Genomic DNA, 18,180 nt, shown 5'->3' on the forward strand with positions numbered 1-18,180 from the left:
CAGATTTTATTCTTTCCTACATGACTAGAAAGTAGTATTGTGAAACGTAGTGTGTTTAGAATGTGAAGCCATAAGTTAAAATCTACTACTTATTAGCTCTGCAGTTTTGGCTGTAACTGATGTTTTGTACCATGATTATAACATCTAAAAAAATAGGCATTTAAAAAAATCTACCATTCAGGAATGTTATAAGAGATAAACTATATAAAACCTAACACGTTATAAGTGCTTAACATGTGATAGTTATTATTATTACTTAAGATTCTTTGAGTCTATTTCATTGCATACATTTATCCTACACCTAAGATATACACCCTTTCACATCACCCCATGCATCTTAAATATCTCCCAACTGCTTACATTACAGTGCTCTAAAATCCTTTTAAGGACAGTCTCTCAATGCTGTCATGCTCAAAAGGTGTCCACACCCCTCATCCAAGAAAGAGCAAATCAAACTTTGAAGGAGTGCTCCTATGTAAACAGCTATTCACCTCAAGGAATTCAGCTTTGTGTAATGAATATCTTCTGTTTTTTTTCTGGTTTGTTTGTATTTAATTAAACTTTTAATTACTAGAAATTTCAGATTCACATGTATTTGTGAAATTTGTAGAAATAATAGAGAGAGATTGTACATTTGGTAGTACGTTTTTACAAGGAATTTGTCCATTTCATCTAACGTGTCGAATTTATGTGTTTGGGGTTGTTCATAGTACTCCCTTATTATCCTTTTGATGTCTGCAGGGTCTCTAGTGGTATCTTTTATTTCATTCATGGTATTTGTCATTTGTATGTTCTCTCTTTTTTCTTTGTTAGTCTTTCTGGAAGTTTGTCAATTTTATTGATCTTTCAAAAAAATCAACTCTTTGTTATATTTTTTCCTATTTTAATATTTTCAAGTTAATTGATTTCTACACTGTATTTATTATTTTCTTCGTTCTGCTTGCTTAGAATTTATTGTAATATTTTTCTAGATTCTTGAAGTGCAAGCCTAGATAATTGGTTTGAGAATTTTTTCTCTTTTTTAATATATGTATTTTGTGCTATAAAATTTTCTCTCAGCCCTGCTTCAGCTGTGTTTCACAAATTTTTATATGTTATATTTCACTTTCATTGAGTTTAATCTATTTTTTCATTTCCCATGAGATTTATTCTTTGATTCTGGATTATTTAGAAGTATTGTTTGCCATCCAAATGTTTGGAGACTTTCCCATTATCTTTATGTTATGGATTTCTACTTTGATTTCATGTAGTCAGAAAACATTTATGATTTAAATTATTTTATAAATTTATTTATTTATTTTTGGCTGTGTTGGGTCTTCGTTTCTGTGCGAGGGCCTTCTCCAGCTGTGGTGAGCAGAGGCCACTCTTCATCGCGGTGCGTGGGCCTCTCACTGTCGTGGCCTCTCTCGTTGCGGAGCACAGGCTCCAGACGTGCAGGCTCAGTAGTTGTGGCTCACGGGCCTAGTTGCTCCGCGGCATGTGGGATCCTCCCAGACCAGGGCTCGAACCCATGTCCTCTGCACTGGCAGGCAGACTCCCAACCACTGCGCCACCAGGGAAGCCCTGATTTAAATTATTTTAAATTTGTTGAGATTTGTTTATATCCCAGGAGATGCTCTATTATCATTTATGTTCCACAGGCACTTGAAGAGAATGTGTATTCTGCTACTGTTGGATGGAATGTTCTAAAAATGTTGTTTAGTTCCTTGTTGGTTAGATCACTGGATGATAGTGTATTGAGTTTGTTGAGTTTTTCTATATTCTTGCTGATTTTCTGTCCATGTGTTCTATCCATTTTTGAAAGACATATTTATGTCTCCAACTATAGTTATAAATTTGTCTATTTCTCCTATCAGTTCTGTCAGTTTTTACCTCACATATTTTTGCAGCTTTGGTGCATACACATTTAGGATTATTATGTCTTCTTGGTGGATTGATCCTTTTATCAGTATATAATGTCTCTTTCTGTTTTTGGTAACCTTATTTGCTACAATGTCTACTTTATCTAAAATTAATATAGCTACTCATGCTTTCCTTTGTAATGATTCCATGATATATATATATATATATATATATATATATATTTTTTTTTTAATCCTTTCACTTTTATCTGTCCATACTGGTGATTTGAAGTCAGTTTCTTAAAGAGAGCATGTAACTAGATCATGTTTTTAATCCACTCTACAAATCGCTGTCTTAATTGATATGTTTAGACCATTTACATTGAATGTAATAATTGGTATGTTAGGGCTTTAGTCTGCCATTTTATTTTTTGGTTTTAGTTTGCTCTCTGCTTTTTATTTATCTGGGGTTTTTCTTGCCTTACTGTGTCTTACTTAAAATTTTTTTTAAGATTTCTATTTTGATTTTTCTCTTGTGTTTTGAGTACATCTCTTTGCACATCTCTTTTAGTGGTTGCTCTAGACAGTGTTATATATTCATAACGTGTCACAGTCTACCTATGTCCTCATTTTACCTGTTTGGGTGAAGTATTGAAATCTCATCTCCCTTTCTTTCCCTCTACCCCTACCCCATTTATGATATAAATGCCTTAGATATTCCATCTACATACATTTAGAACCACATCAGACAGTATTTTAGTTTTTGCTTCAAACACCAAACATAATTTAGAAAACTCAAGAGGAGGAGGAAAGCCAATTGTACTTACCTATTTTTTAAATTTACTGTGTTCTTTCTTCCTTACCCCTGTTCCACGATTCTTTTTTTTTAATCATACCCTTACTGTTTAGAGAACTTGTTTATTCCTTGTTTTAGGGTATATCCGCTGGCAACAAATTTCCTAAGTTTCCCTTCATCTGAGAATGTCCTAATTTCCCCTTCATTACTGAAGGATGTTTTTGCTAGGCATAAGACTCTTGGTTGAGACTTCTTTTTCTTTTAGCACTTGACAAATACTGTGCCTCTTCTTTCCTACATCTATGGTTACTACTATGTTTCTAATTGTTTTTACCCTGTAAGTAAGGTTTTGTTTCTCTCTCCCTTATTTCAGATTTTTTCTTTGTCCTTAATTGTTGAAGTAACTTATGATGTCTCTCAGCATGTAATTCTTTGGGTTTAACCTGTTTGTGGTTTGCTCAGTTTCTTGAATCTGTATGTTTGTCTCTTGCTAAATTCAGGATGTCTTCAGTCATTATTTCTTTGTGTACTTTTTCATCCCTACCCACTTTCTCCTCTCCTCCTGGGACTCTAAATTACATGAATGTTAAATGTTTTGTTATACTCTCACAAGTACCTCACACTCTATTTATTTTTCTCAGTCTATTTTCTCTCTGTTGTACAGGTTGAGTATTTTTTATTGTTCTAGCTTTAAGTTTACTGATTCTGTCCTCTATCCTTTCCATTCTGCTGTTGAGCCCATCCACTGAGGTGTTATTTTGATTATTACATTTTTCAGTTCTAAAATTTCAAATTGGTTATTTTTTATACCTTCTATTTCCTTGTTGAGGCTTTCTTTTTCCTTGCTGAGACCTTCTATTATTTATTTATTTATTTCAAGAATGAGTGTTATTGCTTGTTGAAACATTTTTATCATGGCTGTTTTAAAATCTTTGCCAGATAATTACAAAATTCTTCTCATCTGGTGTTGGCGTTTATTGATTGTCTCTTTTCATTCAGTTAAGAGATCTTTCTGATTCTTGTTTCTTGTATGATAATTGATTTTCTATTGAAATCTGACCATTTCCATTGTATTTAAGGAGAAGAAAAGGAGAAAGTATAACTCTTCCATCTTCCCAGAAGTAAAAGTCCATAATTCTAATATCTTTTAAAATAGATATTTTATGTATTTTTCTCTTTTAGGAAGAAATACTCATTATAATAAAGTTGCTTATAGAAATAAGTATATATGTATATAACATCTTCATATTCAAATAGAATTGTGATCTATAGATATATATGCAAATTACTTTTTAAGTACATTCATCAATCCCACATTCCATCACAGAGCACTGAAAAAATTCCCTTGGAAAAAGTCATATGTTTACTTCATTATTTTATAATTATTCTTCTGTCTATTTAATTTTTTTGTCTATTTTGTATATTAGTTTTTCTGCTTTCTTTTTCTCATATTCTTGATAAATAGAGATCTATGTGTGCATGCTTATGTATATATGTTTATATTATTTATGTATGTTTAACTTTTCCTAAAACCAAACACTATTGTCAATATAATTTTATCATTTTATTCTGCTCTTATTTTCATATCAAGTTGCTCATTTATAACTAATGTCTTAGGTTGGTTGTGAATTTTGCTGAACAAATATTAAACTACTCCATTTTAATTTTTCTGCTTGGAGAACAGTTGTGCCAGCCTCATCAAGTATTCTTCGGGTTGCACAATTTATTTTAAGGAGAGAAAAATTTATGGCATTTTCCAATTTCGATGCCACTGTTTAGAAATGATGCCTATTTTCATCCTTGAAATTTAAAAAGAAGCATAACTACTCAAATCAGGTTTTCTAGTTAGGGTATCTTCTGGGGAGAAATTCTTTGGGGATTATGTTAGTAACCATTTCTGTGATTTTTCACACCTTAGTTTTGTGTTCTATACAGTTTATTTATATGCAAGTATAATACTAGTAGCATGATTATGAAATTGAAAACAGAAGTGATTCAGCTAGTTATCATAGGCTAGAATATTAAAGGGTATCTGCACTCTTTCTTAATTAATTAAATATCCTTTTCTGCATAGTGAGAGCTTTTGTTCTGATTCTAAGAACGCTGCTACTTCATTTTAAAAGTTCAATGATACAAGCTGTAGCATTTCTCACATTAAAGTGTCGTAGTGCCTCTGTGTGAGAAATTGTACTTCTAAGATTCCTCCTGGGAACTCATGCTCTTTTGAATTCTCTATGTCTCAGAATTTCAGAGCTGAAGGAACCCCAGAGGTTGTCTTATGCCTAACTTGTACAAGAGTGTAGTAACTCTATGACACACTAATCTCTACTCATTAAATCTTGTACACTTTGGGGAAGAAATAGTAAGTTTATCTCTTTATTTAAAAATGTCAAGGACGAGATAATAGCCTATGCAGAACTCTCATGGCCATTGACACAAGTTTTTAAGAAACTATAAACTAATGTTAGGGTTTTTATAACTTCTTAATTCCTTTTATCAAGTCATATAGCTAAAACATTCTTTTTGAGCTTTAGCATAAAGAATGTGCAAATATATTGCCAGTAATGTTTTGCCCCACCGTTCCTATCAAAGACTTCCTGAAAAGACTGAGTAATAATTACTCTAATATAAAGTTTTCACAACATTATTTACAGAATAGATCCCGCTCAATAGCAGTATTTAACCACATAAGCAGTCATAGTTATACTGATACTTAAATAAGCTTAATTTACTCCACATAACAAACATATCCATGTTACGTATTGTAGGCCTTAAATAACTCCTTGTTGCTTGATGAATTAAAATCTTTTTGTCAGACATACAAGGCACTTTTTGAAATGCCCACTTCCTCTCTCTCATTCTTCTGCAGTCTTATGGAAGTTCCTGAAATCCTTAACCAGGTCATGCTCCGTGACACCTCCCTGACTATATGCAATTTGTGCCTTTAGTCCAGAGCTCCTTATTTGCATAGCAATCTCTACTTAGGTCATCTCCTCCATAGAGCCTTTCCTGACCGTTTCTTCCTCTGTGGAATTGAGCCACTTCCCTTTTTGTCTGCCCTGTACCTGACCCATAGAGATTTTGTATAATAGTACCTAGAACTCAGTTCATTGCCCAGAAACAATGACAAGTCCCTGAATGTCTTGATGGCAGAGCTTGTTGTCTCATCTCCCCTCCATCTGCTTTTTTTTTTTTTTTTTAATAAATGATCCAGAGCAAAGGGCTTCACATAGTTCATAGCATTAAGTCGATTAATGTTGGGTTTTGCTTTGCATTCCATAGCTATAGGTTAAGAAAAAGACTTTCATCCTTTCTCTCCACTTCTAGGTAGGACTTTTAGAAAATCCAGAAAGGCCTGAACCACTTTACTATTTGAGGCGCCCTGATTATTGAAAAATGAAGAAATAGAGTAACATCTTTTTTTTTTTTTCAATCCAGTCATTTAATTTCTGTGACTCCATATTGGCAATATGTATAATTTATTTGGAAATCATTTCAAATGTCTTTATTGGACACTTTTGTTCCACAGTTCTCTCTCCACCCCATGGCTTTGTTGATTGGCCCACTTCCTCAGCTTTAATCAACTATGTCGCACGTCGATTTGGTCCCAGTCACTGCTTCACAAAGCTCAGTTCAAAAGAACGGTGACCTTTGCAATAGGTTATGTCATCGGTAGTAGAACACTTGGATTCTGCATGGCTCCTCCCAAAATGTTCAGATTAGGGAAATAAAATTGATATGTAGTTATTTTATATTTAAAGGGGGAAAATAGGCCAAGATGAATATTCTCCCTCACTTTGACACAGAAATAAAATAATCTATTTAAGACTATTCCATTGCTAACCCTTAAGGTGAAGAATCAGACTCATCATTTTATTATTTCATTTATTAAAATGTAACATGTATTTTAACAGAATTTATTATTGAAACAAATTTCAGTGTTATCATTGACCTCCTGTTATGCTCTTCTAAAATTAGTGAGTATTTAAGTACATTAACTCATCCAAAAGCAAAGACTTATTTCTTGCATCCGTTCTTCAGTTATTCTAATAATTGGCTTTTAGGCAAGTCCCTAATGTTTTATATTAGTCTTTTAAAAAAAGGTGTAAGTATTATTAAAGATTACCCAGTATTTACTCCAGTCAATAATTTTCTATTATATTACACTTAGATGAGTTTCTCTGTATATAACTGAACTAAGAAAAAATTTCCTTTTCATTTGAAAACAGAATGACATTGACGAACTTGATCATATTCTCACATCAACATTCAAACAGGAGATACCATATTATGAGTTCCGATCACTCCAAACTGAAATCTACCCTCAAAAAGAATGTGAGTATTTTCCAAATGCATCAGTTATTCTATTTGTCACATTTCAGTGTATGTAACTACTTAATAAATATTATAGCAAAGGATATAGCATTGCTGATGAAATGTTTTGACAATTCCCATCCCCTCATGAGAGAAGTGGTTTTTATTCTAAGGAAATATTTGGATAATGTGTGATGAAAATTGTTCATCATAGCATTATTTATCATTACCAAAAATGGAAATAACTTCCAAAGATAGGTAACTGATCAAATAAATTTTGGTGCATCTGTTAATGCAACTGTCATAAACAAATTTTATCATAAATTGATTTGCTGGCTGGAGTGATGCTTTGATATATACTTAATCGAATAAAAGCAGGGTATACAGCAGTAGATAGAGTGTGATCCTCTGTTTGAAAAAGTACATATGTTTAATAGCATATGTTTATATATATGTATATATATACATATATATAAATTGATGGTCTGGACAGATATGCATTTGCTAAAAGTTATGTTTGGGTTGTGCAATTTCGGAGATTACATTTTTTCAGTTTGCTTTATCTGTGTTTTGTACAATGACTACATATTATTTTTATCATATAAATATATATATACATATATAAAGAAAAGCATATATAGGAGATACTATAAAAAATCATACTTCTAAATGTTATCACGAGCTCAGTAGCATACTTTCTATATTAGTTTGTTCCTGCGTAGTTGGTTGACACATTATTTATAATACGTTTATATGCCCAGTATGTGCCAAACACTATGATGGAGATGTAATGGTGAGTAAGGCAGGCATGGAGCAAAAGGATATTAGAGGTCTCCTGTAGGCATACTGTAGGACTAATGAGCAGAGATTTTTTTCTGTATATTTTCTGTGCTATTTGAAGCAGTTTTATCATCAGGCTGGCAGGCCTGAGGGAAGCGGGAAGAAAAGAATAGGAGCCTTAAGGCACAGCCGACTGTGATTCACCCAGATGTGCTAGAACCTGCATTATGTATGGTGAGGTTACATTATGGGGAAAGGTCAATGGTAGGCTAGTTTTGAATAATAATTTGTGATAGTAGTGCAAACTTATTTTTATTTCCCATATACATTTTAACAACACAATTCACTTACAAAGGTTAGACATTAGGTTGGGATAGAAAAGGAACGTGACATGATCTCTCACTTAAGACACTCATCATTTAACTGGAGAAACAAGATAATATATATGTAATGATAGAAAGAAACAAGGTGCTACACTTCATGGAATTCATTATACTGCCAAAAGAATTTTAGAGAAAAGCTGGATTATTCTTCAGGATATGCTTCCTAAAGGAGGTGGGATTTTACCTAGGTCTTGAATTATGTGTCTCAGTGAGAAAAGAGAAAGGAAACAGGAATTCTAAGGAAGAGAAAGTGTATCCAAAGGTATGAAGATGGAATTATTACACAACTTTACAAATTCCCTCAGCATTATATTTGTTTAGGGTTGTGGAACGAGAATTGAGGGGTTGGAGAGGAGAGGATGGCTGTGGTCTCTCATTTTATAGATAAAGAATTCAAGGTGGGTTTGAAAGTGCTTCTCAGTGTCTCATTTAGGTTGTAGGATATGAATTTTAGAGTTGGAAAGGAGGGAATAGACTTGGTCCTTTATTTTTATAGAAAAAGAATTCTGGATTGGTTAAATTGGAGCACCTGATCATGTGGATCTGATTCAGTAGGTATGGGGTACAGTCAAGCTTCTGCTTTTGAAACAAGCTTCCAGGTAAAGCTGATGCCATTAGTCCTCAGACCTTTCACTGAGCATCAAGGGTTTAGAGCAGTGGTTCTCAAACTTGGTGCATATTATAATTAGCTGCAGAGCCTTGAGAATATCCCATGACTAAGCCACACCCCCCAAATTAATGAAGAATCTGGGAGTGGGTTCCAGCTATCAGTACTTTTTAAAGTTTCCCAGATGATTCCAGTGGGCAGCCAAGTTTATCGATCCCTAATGGCTTCATATTACTCTCTCTTTACAAAGGTTAGAAAGTTAATAGCATATGAAAATTTTGAACCATTCTTAGAATGTAATGATTATTCTGTATTTGAAAAAATATTTTTATAAAAAATTGCATTTTTAAAAAGAAGCTAAAAATGGAAAGTTCAATATAATCTAGGTAATTCATTCAGAAACCATATTGCTGGCTATTGCTAAATGGCAGATGCTATTAAACCCATAACAAGCAAATAACATAACATTAGGTTCTAATTCGTAGTGGAAGTGCAAAATAACATAATACAAATTACATAATAAAATATGCAAGATAGACATGAATATGGCTGAACTCATGTTTCGCTTGCCTCCTTGGCCCTATAATCTTAGATCAATGTCAGCCTCAGAATATCTGGTCTTTAAGACCTTGCACCTATATTTTCATAATGTTTAAGTTGAATTGGTGATAAGATTTGAGAAGCCTTTATACATAAAGTGGAATTAATGGTAGGTTGTTGAAGAACTGCTCTAGAAACACCACTAGAGATATTCTGAGAGGTAAATTCAGCAAACAATGAATTGGGTGTATTTCCGAATGTCTATCTCTGGAGACAGTTCTCCAATTATTTGGTGAAATGTTTCATTTATTAAACATTTATTTATTACTCTATATTTTAGCTGAAATAAATTGGAGGTTAGGACATTGTGAGGGGAAATAATCATAAGGAACTGACAGAGCATACTTGAGTATTGACCTATCCTAAGGAGGAGACATGGAACTACCCACAGATACCTATGGTTCTTTAAAAATATGAAATTAAATGCTATGTTAGTCAAAACTGTTTATCTTATTATTATTCCATCCTCTTTTCTTTTCCAAGTTGATTCTGGTAAATTCTGGATTTAGTCCCTGTCACTTCATTTATAATAAGTAAATTGCTATTCTGTGCCACTATGTCTTGGTCATTTTCACTTCTGTCTAGCCAATAAACTTCCTCATTTACTTTTTTTCCCTTAGTCAGGCAAAGTTGAGGGGAGTGGGAGTGTTGCAGAGATAAGATAGAAAGTGTACAGGAAATCAAATCTGCTTTAATGTTCTCTTACCCTGTAATGCTTCATTATTGAATTAAAAATACCATTTTCCATTGATAAGAATTTTCCACTGAAAAAGTTCTCCCTGGAAGTAGAATATAATAAAAGGTTTCCAAATGAACTTGATATATTAATGCAATTGTATCATACATGCATTTTGAACATAACAATCAGAGAAATAATTCATAACAACTTTCTAGTGTGTGAATCATCAGGGCTTCTGAAATCAATATAGGAGATCATAACAGACAATGTTTCTGATATGTAAGATACTAGAATAGAAAATATCAGAGTGCATCCCTTAAAATAAGAGTATCACTGTGAGCAGCTTCCCTTTTGGTTGTAGTTGTCTGTATACACACACACGGTCTGAGCCACCATGAAATCAGTTTGAATGACTTGACTTGGTGTAGTGGTGAGGTAGAACAGCACACCTGGACTAACACAGTTGCTTTAGTCCTTCTGTAGCTCTCCCCTACCCTGAGTTTCAAGCCATATTCCAGAGTCTTATACGTCTTAAACTGCAGCAGGTATGTGAATTTCCCTAACTTCTCTTCTGAACCCTTTCAAAGGCTGGGTAATGCTGAGGATCTTTTGTTATTGATAGGAAAAAATAAGTAGTATAGCTTGTTTTTAAAAGTGGCTGGAGTTGCAGGTTAAATCTCTGGAAGTAGCAGTCTGGGGAAAAGGAAACTAGGTTACTTTGAGGCAGATCATGTACCTTCACCTAGAAAGGAGAATGGTTTAATAAAGCCCATGCCAGTTTCTAGAAAAGCATGTCAAAATGTTTAACCATTTACAAAAGGTAGTAATATCTTAATCTGAAACAGGGCAGCGTATGATCACCAGCGACATGTGGAAATATTAATTCAGTATATTATCTCCTAAAATGTCTGTGAAATGAGGAGCATGTAAGTGGATATTCAGTACACATGTAGTAGTCACTGTGGCCGTAGGATTTATCTTGGACTTGTATTATCTTTAGGTTCACAGAAAATAGCTCATTTGCTATCTGAGTAGAGGAGAACTGAATGTCACTGAGTTGTTTCTTTTTATATCATCAAATAATTTAAACATGCAGAAAAATACAGAAAATAATATAAAAAACACCTGTACCTGTCATTTAGGATTGCCAGATCTTAACATTTTGTCACATTTGCTTCAGATTTTTTTTTATAAGAAGCAAAATTCTACAGATATAGTCGAATATCTCTGTTTCCCTTTGTGATTCCATACACTTGAAAAGTAACCATTACTTTAATTAAACTTCTTGATGACCATTCCCTTGCAGTTCTTCATTCTTTTACTACATACATTTGTTTCCTTAATTCATATACAGTCATGTGCAATTTTGTAGATTTTGTGTAAATGATAATCACACTTTTTCTTCAATGTACTATTTTTGCCCAGTATTAATTTTTTTTATATTTATACATGTCTTTATGTAGATCTAGGTCATTCATTTGAAATATTCTATAACATTGAATTGTTTGACTATACCACAGTATGTATCTGTTCTCCATTATTACCCATTATTATTAATGGGTAATAATGTTTTCAAATGTTTTATTGTTGCAATTAATTCTATCATGAACATTCTTGCATATGGATTACTATGCATATATGTTATAATTCCTCAGGAGATACAATTACCAATAGAATTTCTGAGTTAAACAGGTATGTACTTATTCTGTAGTGCTAGATATTTTCAAATTTCTGTGAAAAATACTTTTACTAATTTATAAATAATTCTACCAGCAGTATTGTGCCATTGTTCCATATCTTTTCTATGTTAAGAATTGTGAGTTAAATATATTTTTTGCAATCTAAAAGGTGTGAAGTGGTATCTCACTTTTTAATTGACATTGTCATTACAGATATAGTTGAGCATTTTTCCTCTGTTTATTTACATTTCATTTTTCCTCAGTGAATTTACATTTAATAGTCTTCATTTATTTATGTTGGTTATTATTTTCTTACTGAATTCTGGGAGATTTCTCTTTCTCTCTTCGTGTATATATATATATATATATATATATATATATATATATATATATATATATATATATAGTCTGGATAGTAACATTTGTCAGTTTTATACATTGCAAATGTCTATTTAATTGATGGCTTGTCTTTTAATTTATATGTTATATTATGAAGCATATAATTAAATTCATCATAAAACTTGGTATCAGAGCTGATCCCCACCTCATTCTTGAAATTATTTTTGCTCTCCTTATTCCTTTTTTGCTCTCCTTATTCCTTTAGTTGTCCTAAAGTTTAGTTGTCCTTTAGTTGTCCTATATTTAGGATCAGTTTGTCAGATTCCATGAAATACTCTAATAAAATTGAAAGAACATTGTAGATTAATTTAGCAAAAACTGTCATTTTTATTATACTTAACTCTCTCTGTCGTAAGCATGATACTTTATTTATTTGGGTTTTTTTACATCTTTCCAAAAAATATATTTTTTGAAATTCTTAAAAACCTTTGTTAGATTTATTTCTGTTTATTTCATGGTTTTGTTAACATCAAAAATATTATTTTAAAATTATTTGTGACTACTCCTTTTCTTGATACCTATGGGATTGAGCCAGGGATCTTCTAAATGTAGCATTGTTCTACATGGAAAGAAAAGTTTTTGAAAATGAGGAATTACTAATCTTATTCCCTGAAACGAAAATTAGGAACAGATGGAAGCTATATCAAGGATATTTTACAAACAAAATTTTTCAATGTCTTCCCAAAATATGAATTTCACAATGCATGAAGTTGTATGGACCGTTCTAGTTTTCATTTTAAACCACTGGAGAAGAAAATTGGGGCAATGAAGAAATCAATGCAAAAGAAAAGAAATGGTGAAGATTATTTCACATTCTGACATGAGAAGTAATAGATGATCGGAAAAAATGTAGTCATGTAAATTCACTTCAAATTAGTAACAAACGCATCACTGTTGGGTAAATACACAAAATTAGGAACAGATTTACACATAACACATTATCAAAACTTGTAGAGCTTGAGTGAATTGGAGCTTTGGCATGTAAATTGATTGTAAAATGATGGATTCTTCCACTTCATTTTTTCTGATAACACAACCTACCAGTACAGATTTTCACATATCCTACCAAGGATATTTTTAGCATATTTTCAAGTTAATTTCATGAATTGATGGTTTAATTTGTATCAAATAATAATAAAATTAAACAACCACTTTGAATTCTGCAAAATGAGTTTTTACTTGATTAACCAAAAAAAAACAAAAAAAAGAAAAAAAACATTTTTTTCAGTATTATACTGCTATTATTCACTTTTACAGTGTTTCTTCAAGGAGTCTGTATTTCTCCAGATGTGATGTTTGAAAATGAGTGCTTATAAGCATGACTATGGTTTAAGGATGTAAGTAAAAATTAGGAACAAAGGAAGAAGGGAGGTGGGGGGAAAGGAAGAAAAATTTATGTTGGGGCTAGAACTTGGCCTTCTCCATACTTGAGTTATTCCCCAGACCAGGAAGCACCTCTGACCTTGAGTCTACTGGGAACATAGGGAAGACAGAACAATATGTCTTGCAAGAATCAAAGAAACTTCCCTGGTCTCAGGCTGCATTGTAACACTGTAGAGATAGGCCATGTGCCATCCTGAGTCCAACAGGCATTGAGGCCAACCCTTCACCACTTTGACCAATGAGTGGTTAACCATCTCCAACTCTCAACAACATTCATAATTCGTTTCGCATTCTGCTCATTGCCGTCACTGTAACATCACATAATTGTGTTGTTACAATAAGGGAACAGGTGTGTCATAATTGAGGACTCTGTAGTTATAGATGAAGAAGGTGAGTCTGCAAATGTAATATTTTCTCTCAATTAAGAAAACTTTGATCAAAAAGATTCTGTTAAGCAGTCTTATTTATTCATTTATATTACAAGTGTAAGCAAAGTGTCAGACACTCTTCTAGGCACTCCAGACACAGGAGACCATTATAGAAAAATCTGTTTTTATGGAGTTTTATTTTAGTGAGGGCAGCAGAAAAACAATAACAAAATAAGCAGTTTTATTTCAAAAGGGATACTGGTAATGACAAAAATACAGTAAAGTGAGAGTATAGGGAGTTGGGAGGTGATGAAAAGTCATGCAAAGATTTTTAAATGGTTTGGTATCATCTAATTTACATTTTAAAAGATCGTTGCTATAGAGAACAGATTACAGGTGTATAAGAATGGAAGCAGAGAAACCAGATAGGGGGCCATAGTGGTCTCAGGGAGACATGATGGTGGCTGTCACCTTGTGTTGGCAGTGGAGGTGTTGACACTTGCTCTTACTTGGTAGATATTTGAAAGTGACGATGGTGAGACTTGCTGACATATTGTCAAAAGCCCAGGAAGGAGGTCCTACGTGGTATTCACAGCCATGGCCTGGATGAGATCATTCAATAGAATGTATAGTTCAGAGCAAAGGTCTGAGTCCTGGGCAATGCAATATTTAGAGATCTGGAAGAAAAGTGTCCATAAAAGGAGACTGACAACAGGAATGCCGGCTGAAGTTGGAGTATGGTGTCTTAAGAGACAAGTGAAGAAAATGCTTCTGAGGGAAGAAAGTGATCAACCATGTCACATCCTACTTCAGAGAGTAAGAGTGGAAAATGCCACAAAATAATTTGTGATTTACAAAACTATTCATTAATACCAAAAATGCCCCCCAGTGGATCCAGGTGTTCCCCAAATCTTTGTACCAAGAATACCATGTAGATCTTTTGGTTTCTCCTTAAGGTCTGTATCAGTGGATAGTGTCTCTAAAGCAAATACTGGGAAGATGAAGAAGAATAGTTCTGATTAACTGCTCCCCAAGACCCCCCAGATTCTGTAAAATATCTAAAAGTAATTGAATATTCAGACCGATTGAGAGAATGCAAGATGTTAACAAGTGAAAAAAAAAAGCACTATCCAGAAGAAACAGAGGAGAGGATTATGTCAAGTTTCTATTAACTGCCATTTGGACTCATTTTCTTTGTAGTGAACCTAAATTTCATTTGGTATATACCTTCCTTCATTTTAAGCATCTCCAAAGTTGAAGACTGAGTTTAGGTATATAGATATTGGGATAAGGAATGAATAGAAGCCTACAGGACAGGTTATGAACAGGACAGTATAATATACAAGGACCAGGATAGCAGATGAGGAAAAAAAATGTAACAAATTAGGCTGAGAATCCAAAGTGTGTGATAACAGTAGGGTTAACAGCACACAATAAAGAACAAACTTTCAAGCTCAAGCACTTTGCTTCATTGTCTCAGTTACTTTCACATCATTCCTATCTACCTGAGAACCAGTTTCTGACTTGAGTCATCCTGGAAGCCAGAAAGATGAGCTTTCTCACAGAAAGTTGAGAATTGCACTTTTACAGAAGAAATTCTTGGCAATAATGGCAATCTGGGAAATAAGCATGACCTCTACCCATGATATTTGACTGACTATAAGAAATTGTATCCTCCATGATCATTATCAACAGAATCCAAATGGAGATTACTTCTGTAAGAATATAATGTGTGATATTTGGTTGAAATATTGTTTCTAACAATGCTTTATTTCTCACAGTGCTGTAAGATTGTGTTTCTCTAAGAAATAATTAAGGGAAATATCTTTTAGCATTAAACTTTCTCTTCTATTTGAGTCTTTTCTGTTTACTACCCATGAGAAGATATTTTTAAAAATGTAAACCATGACAAAAGAGGGACACCCTTAGAGAAACTGAATAGAATGGAGAGAAAGTCTACTCCAGATACTTTGCATCCTTTGCAGTTTTATTTCACTCTCTATTAGGTTAATCTCAATTTTACTGGCTATCTACTCTTGCTTATTTATGCAAACCAAGCCCCATTCTTTTTTGTATTGATACTTTTGCTCTCAAACTTTAGTGGGCATCAGAATCACTTGGAAGGTTTGTTAAAACTCGGATTGCTGGGCCCCATTTAGAATTTCTGATACCACAGATCTGGGGTGGGCCAAAGAATTTTACATTTTTCACAAATTCGTAGATGATGCAGATGCTATCGGTCTGTGAATCACCAGGAAACCATTGATTGAACACAGCAGTAACGGGTGGTACAATTTCTTTTCTGTTCTTTCCTTTCCTTTTCTTTTCTTTTCTTTTCCTTTCTTTTCTTTTCTTTGATAAGTTAAGTACCTGAATAAAATTGACATGAATAAAATTAAAGTCAAGATAGCAGATTTTTTTTTATTCGATCACTCCACGTCCCAGGACTAAAAATCATGGATACAGAATGAAGTAGTCTTAGAGTGATTGTTTATCTCAAAAATGCTTTTTTTTTGAGTATCATTATTAAAAATAAAAATAAACCCTCATGAATTCTTAGAAGTTTAACACACTTGGCTTCAAACTAGGTATCTTCTAGATACTGAGGGAAGATAGAGGAATGTGAGATAAATAAATAAAACCCATACACTCAGCAGGCACCCAAGAAGAGGGAAGAGAAAATAAAATCACAAAGATAAGTGTCACTAATGTAGTGTGTTCTGTACTAATAAGAACCAACACTTGCGTTTTGTGTACTCTGTGTCAAGAATAATTCTAAGCACCTTACTTACTTTATCTCATTTAATTCCTCTCAACAAACCCATGGTAGGTGATATTTTAAACTCTGATCTACAGATGAGGCATTGAGAGTTTATATCATTTGCTCAAATGGTGGCAGGCCTGGGACTTGGATCCAGTCAGCCCAGCTGAGATTATTAACCACTCCTCGGCCACTGCAGCCCTATACACCGTAAGGAGCTATAGCTCCAGGGGTCACAGGAGCCCAGAGAAAGAGGGACAGTTGGAGGAAGCTTCCCAGGAAGATGATCTTACATTTAGAGGAAAGGTTATGAATTATTTCTGCTAAGTTATTTAAAATTACTACTTTAATGAATAATTTATAAAGGAAAGTTTGAAATTATCCCAGATACTCTTTATGTTATTTTTTGCAGTCCCAGAAACATGGTGATTTTTGTTTCACAGTGCGTGATTTCCTTCAAATCACCACTTTTGCTTCTATGGGCAAATACTATCCTTCAGGAAGGAGCCCTGTCTCTTTTGTTCATGGATCTATTCCTAGCGCCTAGAAGAGTTTCTAGCACTCAATAAATATTTACCACATTAACTTGATAATGGCAACAAAGTTAACCATAGACTAAAATTACTGAAACCCTGGTAAGCATTAGGTATTAGACTAGTATTATTTGAGCCCCAAAAATAAAAGAGCTCTTCTTTGTAGGAATATAAGGCAGCTATATATAATGTCGCTTTCTTTTCTTTTCTTTTTCTTTCCTTTCTTTTCTTTCTACCTCTTATCTATGGCATCTGCCATTAACAGAATGAAACATTGGCATATGAGCCTTCTGAATGTGCTGCACTGAACTGTGTGCAGTGAGTGAGACACAGATGCTCATCTCCTCTGGGTTGACACAAAAAAATGTAGGTTTTTCAAGGTCAAAAGTAATAAGTTTAAATCTATAAGTTTATCGTAGGGTTAGGGAAAAAAACATAAATAGTGTCCATTAGTAACTGATAACAGGAAATAGTCTCTGTAATATTCACTCATTTTTTAAAGAAAAATGCAAGCAAGGGTTAGCTTCAATTACACACACACACACACACACACACACACACACACACACACACACACAGCAACTTGCTTTTTTTTATTGTAAATTGAATAAATTGATCCTTAAGGAACTCCCTCTTACTTTTGCAGCTGTTGTGCAATGATAATTTTCAAACCTAGAGTGTCTATCCTCTGAAACTCTTGACAGGTCCAGAACCTCCCCCCGGCCCCATACTACCCAATCACTAACCTACCTGCAAGCCATCTCCCTGTGCTTCCTAAAGGGACTCCTTTGCTCTCTGGATTATACCATTACCAAATAGTTACAGAATATCTTTTTAGTGTCACTGCAGGTGTAAAGATTCACTGCATGACTCTGAGAAGAATAGGAACTCAAAAATATAGAAGCACTTGGTTTTTTATGTCTTGTTATGGTTTACCAAAACCACCACAGTCATTTTCCTCACTGAATTAGTCAAGATTCTCCAGAGAAATGGAATGAAGAGAATGGACTGAGAGAGAAAGACAGAGAGAGGTTTACTTTAAGGAACTGGCTCACGG

General features: G+C 33.7%; 1 protein-coding gene across 6 annotated transcripts in view; it reads left to right on the forward strand.

The window, feature by feature from the left end:
- The window catches only part of BANK1 (B cell scaffold protein with ankyrin repeats 1), a 498,930-nt gene that overhangs the window by 284,509 nt on the left and 196,241 nt on the right, over positions 1–18,180 (forward strand). For all 6 annotated transcript variants that reach the window (XM_068542510.1, XM_068542511.1, XM_068542507.1 and 3 more), the window contains one exon: positions 6,867–6,972. In XM_068542510.1, coding sequence (XP_068398611.1) covers positions 6,867–6,972 — 106 coding nt within the window. The remainder of the gene's footprint in view (positions 1–6,866; positions 6,973–18,180) is intronic.

The sequence above is a fragment of the Eschrichtius robustus genome, chromosome 4, assembly GCF_028021215.1.
Source record: "Eschrichtius robustus isolate mEscRob2 chromosome 4, mEscRob2.pri, whole genome shotgun sequence".
Taxonomy (NCBI): domain Eukaryota; kingdom Metazoa; phylum Chordata; class Mammalia; order Artiodactyla; family Eschrichtiidae; genus Eschrichtius; species Eschrichtius robustus.